Source organism: Rhincodon typus, chromosome 23 (genome assembly GCF_021869965.1).
Source record: "Rhincodon typus isolate 14 chromosome 23, sRhiTyp1.1, whole genome shotgun sequence".
NCBI classification, from domain to species: domain Eukaryota; kingdom Metazoa; phylum Chordata; class Chondrichthyes; order Orectolobiformes; family Rhincodontidae; genus Rhincodon; species Rhincodon typus.
Window position 1 is genome coordinate 8,429,835 of NC_063354.1, and position 22,579 is coordinate 8,452,413.

At 43.9% G+C, this 22,579-nt stretch overlaps 1 protein-coding gene across 7 annotated transcripts in view; it reads left to right on the forward strand.

Annotated features, from left to right (window-relative positions):
- The window catches only part of st6galnac (ST6 (alpha-N-acetyl-neuraminyl-2,3-beta-galactosyl-1,3)-N-acetylgalactosaminide alpha-2,6-sialyltransferase), a 108,604-nt gene that overhangs the window by 57,197 nt on the left and 28,828 nt on the right, over window positions 1–22,579 (forward strand). For all 7 annotated transcript variants that reach the window (XM_048610886.1, XM_048610888.1, XM_048610891.1 and 4 more), the window contains one exon: window positions 22,027–22,195. In XM_048610886.1, the coding sequence (XP_048466843.1) occupies window positions 22,027–22,195 (169 nt within the window). The remainder of the gene's footprint in view (window positions 1–22,026; window positions 22,196–22,579) is intronic.

Below are 22,579 nucleotides of genomic sequence, written 5' to 3' on the forward strand. Positions count from 1 at the left end.
CACTGTTGTCCTTTTTCGGGCCATAATGCAATTCCCTTATGAATGCCTCAATTGCACCTGCTCCAACCATATGCTTGGACAGTCCATTGTAGACTTCAGACACTCGTGTGAAAATAACTTTTTATGTTGCTGTTCAATTACCTTTACACTTGAGGTCTCACATCCCTGATCTTACCACAGGTGGGAATGGTTTCCCTGCCTCCTCTATCCAGCTCAATTGTTCCCCCCCACTTATCTTCTCCAAGGGAAAATAGCCACGATTTCGCCAATCTATGTACATGCGAAGTGATAGATATTGGATTAATTTATGAGGACAAGTTACATGGGCTTGTACTTCCCTGAATAAAGAAAGTTAAGGAATAGTATAACTGGATATTTTTAAAGATGATTAAAGGATTCAATAGGGTTGATAGAGATAAGTTATTTCCTCTGATGGGAAGCACAGAAAAGGAGATACCACATCAAAGTTGTAGCGAGACAAATTGTGGTGATGTTGGGGAAGCAGTGTGTTAGAAGGATGGTGGGAGCCTGGAACACACTTTTTTTTTGCTCAAAAAGGCTGTTTTAAACTGAGTGTTTGGCAAGGGTGCTGATATTGAGGGATAATGAACCAATGTGAGTAAATGAAATTGAGATATAACTAGAAACAGATTGAAATGAATGGCTGAAAATCCTTGGACAATCTCCTCCCCTGGAATCATGAATCATAGAATCATAGTGTCATACAGCACAGAGGAGACCCTTCAGCCCATCGAGTCTGCACTGACCTATCTCCACTCATCCCATTTTCCTGCACTTGGCCCATAACCTTCAACATTATGACATTTCAAGTGCTCATCCAAGTACTTTTTACAGATTGTGAGGTTTCCCACCTCTATCTGCGGCCGCAGAAGTCTATTCAAAATTCCGCCACCCTATGGATGAAAACGATTTTCCTCAAGTGCCCTTGAAACCTCCCGCCCTTCACCTTTAAAGTTCTGCCCCCTCCTATTGAGATCTTTCTCTTGTCTTCAGTTATTAGTCAGCTCTCACTGAGTTGTGCACTTCCATCCTCTAAAGCGCTGGTTAAAATTCCAGACTACTCTGTATTATAAGTGGAATTTGACTTGTTCATTTCCTGACCCTGAAACATGGGACCGCACTGCAGTTGCTATACAACGCCATATCTGTGACCTGAGTCACAGCATGAGAGATTACCATCCTTCATGGGTATTTTGCAAGTCCATATTTAAAACAGAGCATATCCCATTCTTCTGAACTTTGAGATACAGTAGATTCTGTTCACAATCAGCTGCCCATCTTTTAGAGGAACACTGACATTGAAATGTAACCTGAGGAATTAGCTTGTTACTGTCCTATTGTAGCTGTTAGACCCATTGCCTTTCAGGGACACAATTCTATTTGAGCAGCATTTTATACATGTTATATTGTGTTGTAAAATGTTGCTATTTAAATTATCCAAATTAAATGCTATTTAAATCCTGATACCATCACCTCCAACTAGCTGCAACGGCCTCAGAAAACTGCAGTACGGAAGGAAACCAGGTTCTGTTTCTAGTTCGGGGTTCTCGCTATCCGTAAGCAAGTATTAGCGATTGACAAATGAGATTTGATTTCAGCCCCAAACGACTTTGTATTTGAGCTTATGGAAACAGCGAAAAGGATCATCTGTGCGTCCCCCACCCTAACCCAACGTGTTCATAATTGATGCCGAATAGGTGTTAGAATTATTTGACATCTCACGCAGGGATATGGTTTTCCCTTTTGGTCTATCCACTGTAGTGCAGCTAATTCTAAATATTTCTACAGCTTTGGTTTGAATGGGGATAGAAGTATAACAGTATTTGATTAATTTTCTTTATAAAAGTCTTTCCTTTTCTTTCCTGTCATATTCTCAAAATTCCTCCTCCTCCTCTCATAAGGAAAGCATTTAAAACATAGGCATTTATCACAGCAGGAGGTGCTATGTAGCAGATGATTGTTTATACAGGTGAGGCAATAAGTAAATAATAAGGTTTTAAAAAGCTATGAGTACAGTCTCTGGCCTATAAGCTGTAGGGACTAATGGCTCAGTGATGAAGCATGACACCAAGGGCTGCACCCTGCAGGTAGTGAAGCTAAACCATAACTCTACCAGATCAATGCCATGGATAACTTGAAGAAATGAGTGACAGATGGGAAAGAAATGCTGTTGGGAGACAAAACCTCCCCCCAGTTTCTCACTAAATCTATTCACAGTATGTTTTTGGATTTAAGTTGACTCACATTATTTTGCATGTTGTTTCAAGGTTTAAGATGAGCATTTTGCCAATAGTAAATTAATTGAGTAGCCAAGTATTCTGCACAATGGGCATGGAGCATACCCATTCCTCTCTGGTCGCCTCCTCTTGAACAAGAGAGATTTTGTGCTTCCAGAATTGACTAGTCCAACTGACTTTTCACTAGTTTGTACTTTGTACCCTCTGTAAACTTGACTTCATCCAAATTTCTGCTGCCCTTCTCTGTAGTTATGGGCAGTCCTTTTCTTGCCTATCACCCATTCACAGGCTGATCTCCATTTGGCTCCTAGTCTGACAACGCATTGATTTTAAAATTTGCACTTGCCTTTTCAAATGTTTCCAAGGCCTTGTGCCTTCCCTTCTGCAATCGATGTAATCTTCTCCAGCCCAGCATCCCTCTGAGATATCCATGCATGTCTAATTCCAGCTTCTTGAGCTTCCCTGTTTTTAACTGTTTCCCTGGAGTCTGTCTTCATCTGCCAAAGCTTAAAGCTCTGGAATATTCTCTGCCTTGAGTCTTTTTTACCCCTTCCTGCTTTGAAAACACTTTAAAATGCTTTGACTAAGCTTTTTGGCTATCTCACCAAATATCATCTTACGCAGTTCAGTGTCAAGTTTTGTCTTACTCTAAAGTGTCCTGACACATTTAATTACACGGAAGGTGCTGTATATCTGGTGTCTCCAGATATACTAAGCTGTTAAAGGATAAGGAAGGAATGATCTAAGAGTTAGTGTCTCTGAAGTACAAAGAAAAATAATACACTTAATTCTGGTGTTTGATATTGTTTGGTTCCTTTTAACTAATGTTTTCTTTCTAAAGTTCTTCCTGTTATTACCCCTCATTATGATTTTGGATCTGTTATATTAATGCAAAGATTGTGCTCATCTATTTCCACTCGTTCTTTCGAACAAACAGTAAGTATAAGTATTGACTTGTGGGGGTTGGATTTTGAAGCCCCTAAATAGATAATTGAGGTCATAATATAGAGGAAGCTGTGTCTGAAATGGACTGAATGTAATGTTTGGGTGAAATTCAGATCAAGAAGTAGAATTTGGCTGCTCAAAATAACCAGCGGTGCTTTCCCATAATGGGCAAGCAGGAAACGTTTTGCTCATGCATGCAATTATTCACAAAATTGGTTGAAATTTAGCCATTTTTAGCTGTGTGACAGGTAAGTGAAACTTGCATTTCATACCGCACCCTTTATCGGCTCACTTATCAGTGACGAGTCCTTAGTCTATTAATCCACTATCCTTTTTGGAAAGCAGCGATTCCTGAAGGTATATCATACCATGGGTAGCAGCAGTCCTTGTTATTACTTATAATGCCTTGTGTTTAGGCAGTGTGTTTTGGTGGAGTAGGTAATCCCAGATGTGCTCTACATCAAGCCTGATCATCTGAAGAGCATACTTTCAAAGAGGGGTGACTGGGAATAATGACCAGGACTGGAAGGCTCACGTTTATTTTCCTTTCTGTTCATCCAATCCTCAAGCCAAACTAATATAGCCAGCTCAAAAACAGAAATAGCTGGAAAAGCTCAGCAGGTCTGGCAGCATCTATGGGGAAAATAAAATCAGAGTTAACATCTTGGGGCCCAGTGATGCTTCCTCAGAACAGAGGAAGGGTCACCAGACCCGAAATGTTAACTCTGATTTTTTTCTTCACAGATGCTGGCAGACCTGCTGAGCTTTCCCAGCAACTTCTGTTTTTGTTCCTGATTTACAGCATCTGCAGTTCTTTCGGCTTTTATTTAATAGAGCCAGTTTATTGCAGTTCAGATGCACAAATCTGTCTTTGATTTGCTCCCTCTGTACAGATTGACCACCAGACCTGGAAAAATCCTGTTCCGCATTCACTATGGTGAATGAACTTTTGGAGAATTTTTTTCTCACTGACTTTAAAATGTAGAAAATGTAAAATAAATTGTGAGTTTAAAAGAAACTCTTGACTGAAGCATTTCCATTATAATTTTTTTCCTAATGGCTTGACACCTAAATGAAAGGTTCTCACAGTTTATTTACTGGATTTTTTTTGTATCTTGTCACAAAATAATCAGTTAATTGTAATGTCTCTGAATCAAAATCTTTTTCTGGTAACAGTTGAACTAAGGACAACCACTTGTATCTATATAACACTTCTAATGTAATAAAACTTCCGGAGGTGCTAATTTTTAGCTTTTTGAGGGGACTACAATGAAACAAAGACCCAATGACTTTAAACAAGATAAATGAATCCTTTAGGAGTATTGGAAACATCATTCGAGGTTATTTGCAATGATAACTTGTTGGCTAAAGATCATAGCTTCAATTGTTGCATATGTAGTTACTCTGTATTCTTTGAAATCAATAAATTGTACAGACTGTACAAATGACTTTGCATCTGCTAGCTGGCATTGTTGCTTTCTCCTCTATCCCAATGTAACTAAGTGGTGTATCGTCTTTGATTATTTAGTGTGCTGATGCCTGTTTCCTTGGAGATGGCCCATGTTTAGTTCCCCAAATAAGCCTAGAGCTTGAGTGTTAAAGTGTCAACGTGACATACTATGAAACTGAGTTGCATGAGTCAGGTCATTGGTGAGGTAGTACCAGAAAGGTTAGGCCATTGTAAAATCCTAGTGTTTGTTATTTGATGTCCTACCTGTCCAAACCTGCGGGCAAGCCATTTTATAAATTGATTTCCATCAAGGAACTAAGCATCGCTGCCACAGTGACTACAGCTGTTCAAGGCGGTCTTATTATCTTCAGGAAGCCGGAGATGACTTGTAAATCTTTACAGTTCCATTCAGGGAAATAGCCAAGAAAAACTTACATCACACATTATGAGCAGAATGGTTTTAGAAATTTGAAAACTATACCAACATAAATCAGCAAATATTTTTAGAAATTTGGGAAATAGGAGCAGGTAAAGGCTATTCGGCACCTTCTGAGTCTGCTGTCCTATTCAATATGATCATGGCTCATCATCCAATTCAGTCTCCTGTTCCTACCTTCTCCCGATAGCCTTTTAACCCTTTAGCCCTAGTACTTGTGGGAATACTGCGTGCAATTCTCGACTCGCTGGTGTAAGAAGGATGTTGTGAAACTTGAAAGGGTTCAGAAAAGATTTACAAGGAAGTTGCCAGGATTGGAGGGTTTGAGCTATAGGGAGAGGGTGTATAGGCTGGTGTGCCAGAGGCTGAAGCGTGACCTTTTATAGAGGTTTATAAAATCATGAGGGCGTATAGATAGGGTCAATAGCCAAGGTCTTTTCCCCAGAGTAGGGGAGTCCAAAACTAGAGGGCATGTGTTTAAGCTGAGAGGGGAAAGATTTAAAAGGGACCTAAGGGATAACTTTTTCACGCAGAGGGTGGTGCGTGTATGGAATGAGTTGCTAGAGGACGTGGTGGAGGCTGGTACAATTACAACATTTAAAAGGCATCTGGATGGGTACATGAATAGGAAGGGTTGCGAGGGATATGGGCCAAATGCAGTCAAATGGGACTAGATTAATTTGGGATATCTGATTGGTGTGGGTGAGTTGGACTGAACGGTCTGTTTTAGGGGCGGCACGGCGACTTAGTGGTAAGGGATGGTACGGTGGCTCAGTGGTTGGCACTGCTGACTCTCCGCACCAGGGACCCGAGTTTGATTCTGGCCACGGTCAACTATCTGTGTGGAGGTCGTATGTGTCCGCGTGGGTTTCTGCCGGGTGTATCTGGTTTTCTCTCACAGTCTGAAGATGTGCAAGTTAGGTGGACTGGCCATGCTAAATTATCTGTACTGATCAGGGATGTGTAGGTTAGGTGCATTAGCCATGGGAAATGCAGATTTATGGTAATGGGTCTGGGTGGGATGCTGTACCACCCTCTGTGTGAAAAAGTTGCCAGTGAGGACTTGTCAGGCCAAATGGCCTGTTTCCACACTGTGGGGTTCTATGATGATGATTCCATGCAGTACAGCTCTGTGACAATATAACTATGTAACCCCTTCTTGAACATTCAATGTTTTGGCCTCAGCTACTTTCTGTGGCAAAGGATTTCACAGGCTCCCCACCCTCAGGGTGAAGACGTTTCTCCGCATCCCCGTCCAAAATGGTTTACCCTGTATTCTTAAACAGTGATCCCTGGTTCTGGAGATTTTGTTGAACCCAAATTAGATTTTCCACATTGGTAAATTTTGCCTAATTGTAATTCATGTGTTTTTTTTTTAAACACACTATAGAAACTTCTGAGTTCTTGTCTCCGAAACCATTAATATTACAGAACCACAAATACTTTCTGTAGCTCTTTTGGGCTCTTGGTATCGAGTAGGTGATTCTAGTTGTGAATCATTTTGTAAATCTTCCGTTTTATTTTATCGCTATTATTTTTAGCAGTGGAAAATCAGAACAGAATTGTTCCGAAAGCTGTAGTCTGTTTTTGTTACCCTGTGCACATTGGTTTCCTGTTGCAAGCAATTACTTTTGGGGTTTAATTCTGGCATACCAACATTTCAATATGACTCGACTTATAGCACTGGCATCAGTAAATTTGTAGAACTCTTGGGATTAAATTTTAATAGAAAATGACAGTGCTACCACTTTTATGTTGAGTTGGATTTAACGATGATAGGATTTTAAAAAAAAACTGATCCTTAAATCCCCTAACAGCAAATTGTCAAAAATGTTGAATAAAAATACTAGCATTCAAAGCAGTTCAGGAAAGGTCCATAAAGTTGAATCCTATAAGGAAGAGCTTACCAGATGAGGAAATATTAGTGAATGTTCATTGGAGCTCAGAATGAGATGTTTGTATTCAAACATAAAAGATTCTGAGTGGGTTTGGTGGAGTTGATGCTGAAATGATGCTTCCCCTTTTTAGTATAAATCTAGAATTGGAGGATACATTTTCAGAATTTTAATGTAAGACTGAGATGCAGCAGATTTTTTAATGTCCAAAATTGTCTACCATAGAGAACAGTGGATGCTATGTCAATGAGTATATTAAAAGCAGAGAGAGTTGAACTTTCAGACAGTTGATGGTTTTCAGGGAAGAGGCAGGAGACTAGAATTTCGGCAATGCTTAGATCCGCCATGATTTTCTTGATTGGCAGAACAGGTTTGAAGGTCTCGTGGCCAGCTCCTCCCATTTCTTAGACTCTTAGTAAAGCCTTGCTTTTATGGGAGGACTCAGACTGCTTCACAGCCAATTGTACTTCACAACAGTGACTAAGCTTCTGAAGGTACAAAACCTGTGCAGCTCACTGGGCACTGCAAGCTTCAACACCTGGCAATGTGACCATGGCTAGATAATATTCTTTTGTAGCATTGATAGATTGAAAATATTGTATAAGATGCCAGGGAGGGCACTTGTGCTCTTAGAGTAATGCCATTGGGTTTTTTAGATCCACTGCAGAGGGAGAAAGGACTTTGATTTAACATCTTCTTTGAAAGTTAGCACCTCTAACAGTGCAGCACCCCTCAGCACTGCAGTGGAGTGTCAGTCCCAGCAATCTCATACCTTCTTTTAATTTTTATTTCAAGAAATGTATTTCCTGTGAAATATGTAGTGCCTAGAGTCATAGAGCATGGAAACTCATGCAGAAAGTAAGGAGGCATGGGATAGGGGGAAATGTGGCAGATTGGATTCAGAATTGCCTGACCCTTAGAAGACAAAGGGTGGTAGTGGACAGAAAATATTCAACATGGTGCTCAGTTACGAGTGGTGTACCACAAGGATCTGTTCTGGGTCCTCTTTGTGATTTTTGTAAATGATTTGGATGAAGGAGTGAAAGGGTGGATTAGTAAGTTCGCGGACAATACGAAGGTGGGTCGCGTTGTGGACAGTGCAGAGGGCTGTTCTAGGTTACAAAGGGACACTGATAGGATGCAGAGCTGGGCTGAGAAGTGGCAGATGGAGTTTAACCCTGAAAAGTGTGAGGTGATTCATTTTGGAAGGACAAACTTGAAAGCAGAATACAGGGTTTATGGAAAGACTCTTGGCAGTGTGGAGGGAGCAGAGGGATCTTGGGGTTCATGTTCACAGTTTCCTGAAAGCTGCCACCCAGGTGGATAGCATTGTTGAGAAGGTGTATGGTGTGTTAGCTTTCATTAATAGAGGGATTGAGTTCAAGAGCTGTGAAGTTGTGCTTCAGCTATACAAAACCCTGGTTCGGCCACATCTGGAGTATTGTGTCCAGTTCTGGTCACCTCATTACAGGAAGGATGTGGCAGTGTTGGAAAAGGTGTAGAGGAGATTTACCATGATGTTGCCTGGAATGGAGGGAAGGCCTTACAAGGAAAGGTTGAGAGAGCTAGGGCTTTTCTCTTTAGAATGACGAAGGATGAGAGGTGACTTGGTAGAGGCGTACAAAATGATCAGAGGTATAGAGTGGACAGCCAGAGACTTTTTCCTAGGGTGGAGGTAGCTATTACGAGGGGGCATAGTTTTAAAGTGAGTGGAGGTAGATTTGGGGAGACATCGGAGGTAGGTTCTTTACTCAGAGAGTGGTAGGGGCGTGGAATACATTGCCAGAGAGGGTGGTGGAGTTGGCCTCATTAGGGGCATTTAAGCAGCTATTAGAAAGGCATATGGATGATAGTATAAGGTAGGGGTGGAGGTTAGATAGACCTTAGGTTTAGGGTAAAAGTTCAGCACAATATTGTGGGCCGAAGGGCCTGTACTATTCTCTGTTCTATGTTCTAAACGGTCCCTTCAGTCCAATTCATCCATGCCGACCAGATATCTTAAATTAATCGAGTCCCATTTGCCAACATTTGGCTCATATCCCTCTTAAACCCTTTCTATTTACGTACCCATCCAGATGCCTTTTAATGTTCTTTTTGTCTGTTCTTAAGTGCCATTTGAACTCAGAGATTTCTGAATGATTACCAAGTCATGAGAATAACCAGGTGAAACCCACACTAGCCAAACTTTGTGTACAATTGGTTAGCATACTTTTTGCCTTCTGTAAGGCACCGCTTTGCTTCTGAAACTAGCTCTTTCTCAAGCGATCAATTTTTGGAAGAACTTGTCCATCTCTCTGAAGTGCCTCTGGCTCCCTCTTGCATCTGTTCTTAATGAGAGTTGTTTTTCAATTTGCTTCTAGGTAATGTGTACTTCATTCTTTTGACCAAGGTGTGTATGATATCTGTTGTTCATAAGTACAGGTCCTCTGGCAGAGGCACATCTGGTCTTTTGTGTAAGGCATGGTATATTCAACATGGCCTAGTTTGACAGTGGGTAACTGTTTGTACTTTAAATTGACCTTGTTTAAACATGCTTCTCATGAAGGGTCAATCTCGACTTGCATTTTTTTTTGAGCCCTTGCACCATCTGCTTTGGCATTTGGATTATGGAGCTAGTGTGGTTGTGGAGACGACAATACAGTTTTTGTTGTTTTAGTGCAGATTGGCATAAGATTTCCAAGTAACGTCTTCCATAAAATTGGTATGTATTTTCACAATAATTTTGTTGTGAAATGGAAGCAAGGTCTTCCTTCCTAAAGGCTGAAAAATGTTTGAAGTTCTTTCTAACATTTTAGAACGAGCCTTTGAACAGTAATATTGTATAGAAAAATTCATTTTTGTATACAAAATCTCAGTGGTTCAAGTAGCATCTGTGGAGAGAAATCAGAGTTAACATTTTGCTTCCAGTAGCCCTTCTTCAGAAATTCTGAAGAAGAGTCACTGAACCCAAAACGTTAACTTTGATTTCTCTCCACGGATGCTGCCAGTCCTTCTGACCTTTTCCAGCAATTTCAGTTTTTGTTTCTGATTTCCAGCATCTACAGTTCTTTCGGATTTTTACTCTCTCCAGTAATGTCGGTCATATTCACGTAACCTGAAGAGAGCTGTGTTTATGGAACACACTGCCTGTTATTTACTCAGCAGGATCTTCTAGTTCATTTCCGAAAGTGGCTAACCCTCTACACCCACTTCGGGCTTGAAGGAAATCACACACCCAAGTCCACACATAATACAAGATGATTCATAGAGTCATAAAGTCATAAAGCTGTACAGCATTGAAACAGACCTTTAAGTTCAACTTGTTCATGCCAACCAGATATCCTGTTTAAATCTAGTCCCATTTGCCAGCATTTGGCCCTCTTTATCCCTCAAAACCGTTCCTATTCATTTACCCATCCAGATGCCTTTTAAATGTTGTAATTGTACCAGTCTTCACCATGCTGTTGTAGGTAAAATATTACCAAGTACAATTCTGTAGTGAGTCAGACACAGCTTTATTAACAAAAGCTTTTGGGAGAAGCAGGGGCCTCACCAAAACTTCTTGGCTATTACAGACAATTTCAAAGGTTATATACATTTGCTGTCACGTGCCAACCTCCCCCTCAAGTCATGTACACAGTTCTTTAATCTGTTCCAGGTGTCTTGCAAAGTGGGTGATGGTTAGTGCTGCTATTGCTTTCACGCGCGGGATTTGTTGTTTCAGCGGATGTTTCATCCTGATTGTGTAAAGTTCAGTCTAAAGGTCCACTTCCTTATCAGAGTTGTTATGGAATTTGTTGTGTTGTTAATCTCTTTACTTACTCCTTTAGTCCCCCAATGTGGTCAGAGTCATGAGGACTTATGGCCTCTAGACCACTTACAGCCATTTTTCGAGTGTCTCCGTGTCACCCATCAAGGGGCGCTCAACAGTCTTGTCGGTGTGCACACTTGCACCTGGCATAATTCTTGCAGTTAAGATTTTACAGCACGAATTAAAGACAGCCATAACAACACAGCAAGCAATAATGATTATAATCAGTATAATCAAAGCATGCAGCAGGTATGTCCCCCAAGATCCACCTAGGAACCATTGAAGCCAACCGTCCCCTTTCTTGGGGCCTTGCCTGAAGTCATCAAGCTGCTTTCTTGTATCACTAATGGCTTGGGTAACGTTATAGGATTCATCCGTAACATGTGTTATACACTTGTCCCCTACTATCGTGCCCACTCCGCCCTGCTGGGCTAACTGGTAATCGATGGCATACCGGGTCTGCTGTGCATAGAGTCTTAACTCGGCAAGCTCTCGGTTTATAGCATCCAACCCCCTTGCCGTGCTATTTCCCAGTTTGGTCAGTCCACAGACAAGGTAGTTCCTATTTTTGGCACTAATGACTCCCCCTGCTCCCCCCAGAGACAGGGCCCCGAGGAACCCGTAGCCGAGTGAGGACCCCAGTGTTACCGGGTCCGTCTGGTCTGCACAGAATTTCTCGCTAATGGCTCGGGTCACTATCTTCCTACGGGTGTGTCCTCTCTGGGGGCACGGGACGGTAAGCGGTCCTATTGTCCCTACTGCAAAGAGGACTGGGAGGGTTGGTGTGCCGGTTGTGAAGGTCCCATTGAGGAGGAACACAAAGCCTTTCTTGGCTTGATAGCATTTGACCTCCTAATTATTTTTCTGCATGAACTGCTTGTACCACCAGTTCCCTGGCTGGCTGGAGTTTCCGCCTGACCCCACCAGTTGGTATGTATCAAATGGATACGTCCATGCGGCTGAACTAACATGGGTCCCGTTGCACTGTCCACAAATAAACTGTCTACCTGCAGTTACGTTTAGACCTCTTCGCTCATTACAAGTGCACGTAAACAGGCCTTTGTTCACTTGGCAATGCTGGCGGGAGCACTGCGTCTGCACACAGGAGGCATTCTTGGAGACTAGAGCGTATGCGCACCACCATCCCTGTCCTGAGAAGCAAAGCGGATAACTTAGCGGGTATGAACATGTTGTGCCATTCTTTCCCCGCGTTCCTGCACAATTGGGGGACTGTATCCTATTTGAGTTTCAGCTCTACACATCTCCCTTGTATACCTTTGTCGGTACGTACCGGTTTGGCCCACACAGGGTACGTCTAACGTATCTGCTGTGTATAGGTCAAAGGGGGTCCAGCCAGGGGTGGCTGCAAACAACGCCTTGACTGACTGGGCAGGTGGGTAGCACACGGTCCGATTACCGTGTAGATGTATGTGGGTCTTGTAGAACAAGTTATCCTCTAATCCCGACACCCCTGCAACCATGACTATACAGAACACCGTGACCACATACATCATCTTAAACATGTTTAAACTCAGATGGCGAGACTGTATCTTATCACTCTGTTAACAATATTCCAAAGGCTATACCGCCCGTGCGCGACTTCCTGCGCTCCCGATCAGCTTGCTTGGAGGTCTAGTAGAGGGTCATTTTGTGAATCAAACATATCATTTAGGATCTCAATTGGTGTCCGCATATTCTTTAAGTTGGGACCAGTGTTTTCAGACGCCCTTCCCTTGCATATCTATGCAAGTGCAAGTGTCTCCCCTGATAACTTCATAGGGGCCATTCCATTTGGGGGCGAGCCCAGGTTTTCTGAGTAGGGTTTTTACCATAATCTTGCTACCTGCCGATCGGACCTCGGGACAATCCTCGAATTCCCTCTGTTCATCTTGTCCTTCCTGTCTATCCCTCACAGTTTTGAGCAACGCCTTCAACTGGGCGCTCAGTTCCAGCACATAGCGTCGTATTCTATCTTGGAGTGGGCCGACGTCGGAACCCCCAGTTATGATAGACACGGGCAGTTGCATTGCTCTGCCGGTCATCAATTCGTATGGGGTTAATCCAGTTGTGCGGCTCGTGGTAGCCCTTAGTCTCATCAGTATTGCAGGCAGGACCTCTGTCCATCATTTACCAGAGTCTTGCATAGCTTTCGCCAGGGAAGTTCTAAGGGTTCTGTTCATACGCTCCACCATGCCCGAGCTTTGGGGATGGTAGGGTATGTCGAATTTCTGTTTGATGCCCATCAGCTGGCATATGGTTTTTACCACTCTTCCAGTGAAATGGGTCCCCTGGTCAGAGTCAATCTGGAGCGGCACCCCCCACCTGGGGATGACTTCTTCAGCCAGGATCCTAGCTACTGTGTTAGCTGAGCAATTCCGAGTCGGATACGCCTCCACCCATATGGTAAATTGGTCAATAATTACCAGGCAATATGTCTTCCCATGGGATTGGGGAAGTGGTCCCGTAAAATCTATCTGTATATGTTCCCAGGGCCCCTTCGGGCGTGGCTGGTGTCCCATTCTGATCTTGACGGGCCTGCCCGGGTTGTGCTGGGCACACGTCACACAACGGTGACAGTATCGCGCTATGTCCCTGCCCATGCCTTTCCACCAACATTCTTTTCCAATACTGGTAATCATGGCGTCTCACCCCACGTGGGACACACCATGGTGTAATTGCATGAGGGTGTGTTGGACACACTCGGGGGTTGGGGGGGGAGGGGGGCATGACCTTGTCGTTCAATCTCCAGACACCCTTTCCGTCCGGTGCGGCCCCTTGTACCTTCCACCTGGCGCGTTCTACCTCCGGGGTGTCTGCGTGTAGCTGGGTAATACTAATGGTGGGGCCATCCTCAGCAAATGTGGCTGATAAGGGTTGGTTATCCTCTGTCTCCAGGGCTGACTGAGCTGCTTTATCAGCAGCCTGGTTCCCCTTAAAAATGTGCCACTCGGGATTTTGTTTGTCTGGCTCCCTCTGGTGGGCCTTGACCTTCAGCACCGCAGCCTCCAATGAGAGCTCGCTGGCCTCGAGTAAGGTCTCTATTATTTGTCCATGTTTAATCGGGGTGCCTCCCGTGGTAACAAATCCCCTTCTTCCTCAAACAGTCATGTAATCATGTACAATTCCAAACACATATCTACTGTCAGTGTAAATATTAACCCTTCTCCCCGCTGCCTCCATGAAGGCCTGGGTCAGGACAACTAGCTTTGCTACCTGGGCTGATAGGCCGCCTTCTATCCCCCCACTCGGACTACTCGTAGGTCCGCGTTAACTACCGCCCATCCTGTTCGTGGCGACCCATGTACATATTTCTGAGAGCCATCCACAAACAGGATTTCGTCTGGTGCCTTCAGGGGCACGTCTTTTATCCTCCTTTCTTTTACCTCATCGTCTACATTCCCACATTCATGTGGCTCACCATCTCCTAATATGCCTTCCGCTGGGTTCTCCCGGGTGTCCCGCAAAATGGCTATAGATTTGGTAGGTGGCAGGAGGACCGCTTCCCACTTTGCCCTTCTCATGTTAGAGATGGACCGTAATTTCCCCGTATTTAACATTTCTACCAGGGTGTGTTTGGTATGTAAAATAATATTCCCTGTCATTACTATTGGCTCACTAACCCTCACGGCCCATGCAGCACAATCTAAGGTGGCTATACACCTGGGTAAACCGTTCACCACGGGTCCCTCTGCAGTAGAGTAGTACCCAATGGGTCGTTGTTTGTCTCCATGGACCTGGGTCACCATTGCTGAGTAGAATCCTCCCTCATTATTACAATAAATGTGGAAGTCTTCACTAGCGTCAGGTAGTCCCAGTCCTGGGGCTGACATTAATTCCGTTTTTAGTTTTGTATAAGTTTCACCTTGTTCAGGCCCCCAATCCACGGGGTCCATGGCTGGTTTCCCCCCTTTTACCAGTCGTTGTATTGGTTCTACCAATTTGGCAAACTCAGGGATAAAATTCCTGCAGCAATTAAACAAGCCCAAAATTTTCCTCACACCACCGACTGTCACTGGTCGTGGCATTTGTTGTATAGCGGTTTTCCTATCTACAGGCATTTCTTTTGTGCCTTGGGAGATCAGATGTCCCAGGTATAGGACCTTAGTTTTCCCTATCTGGGCTTTCTTCAGACTTGCTTTAAGACCCTTGCCCTCCAAATGTTTCAGGACTAGGTGTAGTGCCTCTTGGTGGCCAGGTTTGGACTCCGAGGCCAGTAAGATGTCATCTACATATTGGAGTATTGTGCTGCCGTGGGGCAGTTCGATTTCCCTGAGTATATCGCTCATTGCCTGGTGAAAGATGGCCGGGCTGTTATGGAATCCCTGGGGGAGTCAGGTCCATATGTACTGCTTGTCCCCAACGGTAAATGCAAACTTATCTTGGGAGTCACGATGGAGTGGGATAGACCAGAATCCATTGGCAATGTCCAGTACAGTAAAGATTTTGTGGGCCGGGAAGAGCCCGTTCAAGATTGTGGACGGGCTAGCCACGATGGGGTGCAACTTCGGTGTGACCTTATTCAGAGCTGTGTAATCAATTGTGAGTCGGTAGCTTCCATCAGGTTTACTCACTGGCCAGGTGGGGGAGTTGGTGGTACTCGTGGTTTCTCGGAGAATTCCCCTTCCCACTAGCCCTTCAACGATTTCCACAACTGCCCTCCTAGCCTCCAGTTTGATGGGGTACTGTCGGTGTGGTTTATGTTCCAGGCCTTCTACTACTATGGGGTCAATTTTAATTAGCCCGGTATCTAGTTTAGTTTCTGCCCATACCCCTGGGACGGAGGTGCAAATGGCGCCAAACCCATTGCGCTCCAATTGCCAATCACGTCCTATCGCAGATGCGGCTTGGACAATTTCCAAATAGCTTGCATAGGCTCCCATTTTCTCCTTTCTCCCATTGGGACGGGGCCAAATTAATTTGCCTTTCCCGCAATCTATTAGTACCTCATACTCTTTCATCAAATCGTTTCCCATGATAGTTCCTTCATTATTTTTACACACATAAAATCGCGTTGGTATATACAAATTATTAATTTCCACCAAAGTGGTTTCGCTTGAGTATGCAGGGGTTTTTTTGCCCGCTAATGCCCTTTACATAGATCATTTTGTTAGTTGTGGGCAGGGGTAGGTCAGTGATGGATATGGAGGCTCCCGTGTCCACGAGCATCCCACATTGTCTGCCCCCTGCTAGTGCAGACACGTAAATCCTACCTTCCTTATTACCCGTGCCCGTGGGGGCTGCAGGATGTCAGTCTGTCTCCCTTTGAGACGTTGCGGTTGTTGGTTTACCGTGTTTTTCCCAACAGGTGCCCTCCAGAGTGGCCCTTCTTGCCGCAATGTTGGCAAGTGCTTCCAGATCTCCCTTTGTTCTGTTTTGGGGCTCTACATTCCCTGGCAAAGTGCTCCTTCTTGCCACAGTTGTGGCAAGTGGATTTCGGTTTTATCTTTGGCACGGCACCTAAGTTTTCTTGTTTTATTCGAATGGGGGGTCTTTCTCCCATCCCTTCTTTAATTCCAGATGCCCATTCTACCAACTCGTCATAATCTCTGGTGGCAATTACCCCCGTCTTCAGGATTGCCTGGTGAGCGGGTGATAACCCATCTTTGAATGCCTGTATAAATGCCCTATCAGTACGGTTTGTATCTGGCATCCCTGAACATTCCTGATATACCTTGAACAATCATTCCCCGTATTCAGATGTCCCTTCTCCCATCTGTTGTTTTGTGTTTGTGATTTTGGACCAATTGGTGGGGGCATTTCCCAGGACCCGTTGGACTTTGGCCTTAAAACTGTTAAAGGGTTCTTTTTGTGCCTCTCTTTCGCCTGTTAATTCTACGGTATGAGTCCACCGTCCACCTCGGTAATCGTGTTTAGCTTGGGCTGCGGTGTCAGCCTGACCAGAACCATCCCCCATTAACCGCCATTTATCTTGCGGGCAAGCTGCTCGGACAAGTTGGTGTATATCTCGTAGGTGTAATTGGTGCCCCACCCAAATAGTGTCTAATTCGGCCCAGAATTTAGCATTGGCGCTTCTAGGTTGTAACTTTCCCAGGGATGCCAATATCTGTTGTCTTTCTCCTGGTGTGAAGGGCTGATATCTAGCGGTTGGGGCTGCCAGGGTCCCACCCCGGGTTACCGGGGCGAGGTTAACTTCCTCACTCAGACTCTCCTCTGGGGCAGTGGGCCCTTCCCTGGGATGGTATGGGGGCAAGGGTCCCTGCTGACCCTCTGCTAAGAACTGGTTCCTTTTTTCTAGTTCCCTAATTTGTGATTCTAGGATCCTTTTTCCCTCCGTCCACCTCCTCGTGGACTCTGATGTCTGCCCTATAAGGCCGGCCAATTGATGTACTCAAAGGACTGCGGTTTTCTTAGTCCTATTTTTCTTCTGTCTTAAGAGCCAATCTTGCTGTTGTTCTAGGGCCTGGGACGGATCCCATCCCCCCCCCACTTTTTCATCTGTTTAATGAGTGAATGTCTGTCTGTCATATATTGATTAATGAGAGACCCCGGGGGTCTCCATTGATCTTCCTTCCCCGCCATGATAAATGATAGGCTTATACTCACGATCTCCCCCAATCTCTCGACTGCATTTAACCCACCGGCCACGTCCCATTTGTGTTTTCCCACCGGCGGCATCTCACTCGGGGTCATTCCTATCAGAGTCCGGCAACAGCTATTGTGGGAGTGATCAAGTCCCCGTATCCCGCTTATTTCAATTCTCTCTCGGTGGTCTTACAACATTACACTCTCTCGTTACGTTTGAGTATCACGTCCCGGGTACCTCTTCTCCAGTCTCTACACCCACTTCAGGGTCCTGACCTTCGCGTGGGGGATTTCCCCTCTTTTAACAACCGGTCTAAGGCTGCGTGTTAGAGACGGGCACCTCCTTGTCCGTTTTTGCTCAACTCAAACGACAGACAGTCTCACATTCACACTCAACAGATTATTGAATACTGTGGTCCAACTCACTTAACTTTGTGTTCGGTATCCAGGCTGTGGCCACGCTGCCCAGACCATAGAATCCTGCCAACTATGCCCATTTGTTGTAGGTAAAATATTACCAAGTACAATTCTGTAGTGAGTCAGACACAGCTTTATTAACAAAAGCTTTTGGGAGAAGCAGGGGCCTCACCAAAACTTCTCGGCTATTACAGATGATTTCAAAGGTTATATACATTTGCTGTCACGTGCCAACCTCCCCCTCAAGTCATGTACACAGTTCTTTAATCTGTTCCAGGCGTCTTGCAAAGCGGGTGATGGTTAGTGCTGCTATTGCTTTCACGCGCGGGATTTGTTGTTTCAGTGGATGTTTCATCCTGATTGTGTAAAGTTCAGTCTAAAGGTCCACTTCCTTATCAGAGTTGTTATGGAATTTGTTGTGTTGTTAATCTCTTTACTTACTCCTTCAGTAAGTTAACCTCTTTACTTACTCCTTCAATGCCCTCTAGCAACTCATTCCATACACGCACCACACTCTGTGTGAAAAAGTTGTCCCTTAGGTCCCTTTTATATCTTCCCCTCGCATCTTAAACCTATACTCTTTAGTTTTGGACTCCCCTGCCCCGGGAAAAAGTCCTTGCCTATTTATCCATGCCCCTCATAATTTATAAACCTCTGAGGTCACCCCTCAGCCTCTGACGCTCCAGGGAAAATAGCCCCAGCCTAACTCAGCCTCTCCCTATAGCTCAAACCCTCCAACCCTGGCAACATCTTTGTAAATCTTTTCTGAACCCTTTCAAGTTTCACAACATCCTTTCCATGGTAGGGAGACCAGAACTGGTTTGGCCACTTCTGAAAAACTGCATGCAATGTGTTGTCCAGCTGCAACATGACCTCCCAACTCCTATACGCAATGCACTGACCAATAAAGGCAAGCATACCAAACACCACCTTCACTACCCTATCTACCTGTGACTCAACTTTCAAGGATCTATGAACTTGTACTCCAAGATCTCTTTGTTCAGCTGGCTGATCCATATTTTAACTATGTTACCTTTTAATATACTTATGAACAAATATTTATTGAACTCCAATTTTAATTTCACAACAGCCTTGACTGCTGTTTCTGTGGGAATAGTTTCAGATTTTTTTTTAATATGAAGTAGAGCTTTCTAATATTAGAACGGGACTGTATACATTCAATAAAATATTTTATTGGATCACTTTAACTCTTGCCAGAATCGGAGTCTGGTGCAAAATGCCATTTTAATGCTTATATCCACACTGCAGCAAGTGTACCTGTTAAGGGAAAGAGTCGTCCACTTTATAAGCTCAATTAATTTCTCTGCTTGTACCTTGTAAACGTATACCAGCAGGGGAAGTTCTCTGTTGGTGTTTATCGGCTGTGAATCTGCTGTGATTTGATGGTGAAACAAAAAGGCTGACTTGCGTTTGGGGCATTGTAGGAAGCTAGGGAAGAAATTGCAGGCCCCCCAGCAGAGATATTTGTATCGTCAAGGTGAGGTGCCAGAAGACTGGAAGGTGGCTAATGTAGTGCCATTATTTAGGAAAGTTGGTGAGGAAAAGCCAGGGAGCTGCGGGTGAGCCTGACCTCGGTGGTAGGTAAGTTGTTGGGAGGGATTTTGAGGGACAGGATTTACATGTATTTGGAAAGGCGAGGCCTGATTAGGGATAGTCAGCATGGCTTAGGGTGTGGGAAGTCGTGTCTCTCACACGATTAAGTTCTTAAAGAGGTGACCAAGAAGATAGATGAAGACACAGAGGTAGATGTTATCCATGTGGACTTTAGAAAGCCCTTTGACAAGTTTCTGCATGTAGTCTGGTTAGTAAGGTTAGATCACCTGGGATTCAGGGAGAGCTAGCCAACTGGATACAAAATTGGCTTGACAGTAGGAGACGGAGAGTTGCTGTTCAGACAGGAGGCCTGTGACCAGCGGTGTGCCGTAAGGATCAGTGTTGGGTCCACTGTTGTTTATCATTTTATATAAGTGATTTGGATGTGAATATTGGAGGCATGGTTAGTAAGTTTGCAGCTGATACCAGAATTAGTGTGTAGTGGACAGTGAAGAAGGTATTCTAAGAATACAGTGGGATCTTGATCAACTGGGCCAGTGAGCTGAGGAATGGCAGATTGAGTTTTTCATTCTGATAAATGCAAGATGTTGCATTTTGGTAAGACAAACCATGTTTGGGCTTGCGGAACGAGTTGCCAGAGAACGTGGTAGAGGCGTGTATAATTACGACATTTAAAAAGGCATTTGGACATGAATAGGAAAGATTTAGAGAGATATAGGCTAAATGCAGGCAAACGGGGCTTGTTCACTGTGGGAACCCTGGCCTGCATGGATGAGTTGAGCCATAGGGTCTATTTCCAGGCTGTCACTCTATTTCTATAGCACCTTGCGCAATCTCTGGATTTTCCCAAAGCACTTTACAGCCAATGAAGTCATTTCGAAATGTAGTCACAATTTGTAAATGTGAAAGCTGATTTGTGCACAGCAAACCTCCACAGTAGGTAATTTTGTTTAGTGATGTTTATTCAGGAATGCTTATCTCTCAAAAAAGATTCCCTGCTTTCATTGCTGACCTCCATTCTCTATTTTTTTTACCTACTTATCTCTCCCAGATTTTCTGCATTTATTTAAGGAAAAAGGTTGCAAAAGGTGAGCGGGAGAAGAGCACTTTTAAACCTCCCAACAAAGGAATACTTGTAGAGTCATAGAGCTGTACACCATGGATAAACACACCCTTCGGTCCAACTCATCCATGCCGACCAGTCCCATTTGCCAGAATTTGGCCCATATCCCTCTAAGCCTATCCTATTCATGTACCTGTCCAGATGCCTTTTAAATGTTGCCTCTCTTGCTCCTTTTTTTGAAGTGCTGTTGTTTAGATCTCTTTCTTTTCCAAAGTTCCAAAACAATGCAACAGCTTATAAAACAGTAATTACTGCTTCTAAAATTCAAAGAAATCAGCTCCAACACTGAAAATACCTGAAAGGAGCAGCTCTTACAGCCACATATTTTCCTGATCTCCATCCTGGGTTATCCAGAATACTGTGTGGACATCACCATTGCAACGAACACAGTCAATTAGATAAATTTTTGGTCAGTTTTATTTCATAAACAGTTACATTAGGGTGGCATGGTGGCTCAGTGGTTAGCACTGCTGCCTCACAGCGCCAGGGACCCAGGTTCAGTTCCACCCTCGGGAGTCTGTGTGCAAACTCCACACAGACATTCTCCCTGTGTCTGCGTGGGTTTCCTTCGGGTGCTCCGGTTTCCTCCCACAGTCTGAAGATTTGCAGGTTAGGTGGATTGGCTAAGCTAAATTGCCTGTAGTGTCTAGGGGTCTGTAGATTAGGTGGGTTATGGGGGGATGGGTCTGGGTGGGATGCTCAAAGGGTTGGTGTGGACTTGTTGGGCCGAAGGGCCTGTTTCCACACTGTAGGGATTCTGATTCTGTGATTCTAGGGATGCGCAATAAATGCTGCCTCGCCAGCAACACCCTCATCCCTTGAATGAATAAAGAGACTTGAGTTATTACATCTCAAAGTGTCTCTCATGGTGTGAATTAGTTGAGGTGCAGTGACTCTTGTTAAAAATAAACATGCAACTATTTCGCTGTGTCTACCCCAGTCTGTGGAAAGTGTGTTTCTGAGTGTGCACGTGCGTCAGTTAATTTTTAAAGAAGCATTTGTTATGCTGGTTATCTCCTGCCAATTTAAATATTGTAGTGCCTTGAAAGTAAAACCTTTGTTATGTGTTATAGCTTTAAATTTGAGAGAAGTGATGATAATTGAGGATCTTATTGAATTCTTTCAATTCTGTTTCTGAGAATAAACGTGCCCCATGTATTAGCATAAATGCAGATGATAATATGACTAAATAACTTAACAAAGGAATTGATAAGAATTTGAAGAACCCCTGAAAACCAAACGATAGCCCCAGGAAAAGCAAAATGTAGCCACTGAAAATCTCAGAGCTTTTGGCTGGTGGAAGTGAGAATTATTTTGATCGAACAAGCTGCCAGAGGAAGTGGTGGAGGCCGGTACAATAACATTTAAAAGGCATCTGGATGGGTACATGAATAGGAAGGACTTAGAGGGATATGGGCCAAATGCTGGCAAATGGGACTAAATCAGTTTGGGATGTCTGGTCGGCACAGAGAAGTTGGATCAAAGGGTCTCTTTCAGTGCTGTATGACTCTATAACGCTGCAGGACAGATGTTCTACATTGAAGTATGAAATTGCTTGCTTTGCCTTAATACTGAATTGTCTTTCCAATTTTAGGAATGCCCTGAAAACTTGAGGGCACGAATTGCAAAAATACCTGAGTTTAAAGATGTTTTTTTGGGAACAGTGCCACTCCTGCAGTGGGATAAACATGCTACTGAAGAGGAATATCAAAGACTGAGCAGATATAATGGAGCTCATGGTTGGGGAGTAATCAGCTACGAAGGTAAATGCTGTTTTTGTGTGTTTCAATAATTATCGAATACAGAACCATGAAATTGCCAATTAATTAACGGAACAGTAGCTGTATCACCCTCTGCTTCACAGATATAAGTTCTGATATGCATTTTTCTGTTCATTCATTGTCCTTATGAATGAGGATTTTGGATTTGAGGGCTATAGACACCCAAGAAAGACAGTTGACTATTTGTAAGTAATTTTAATGTAGTTTATTAAGAAGCAGCGGTTCAGATACAATACATGAAACAATTAAACAACTCACTGGAGGAGGAGGGGATAACAAGGTGTAGAGCTGGATGAACACAGCAGGCCAAGCAGCATCAGAGGAGCAGGAAAGCTGACGTTTCGGGCCTAGACCCTTCTTCAGAAA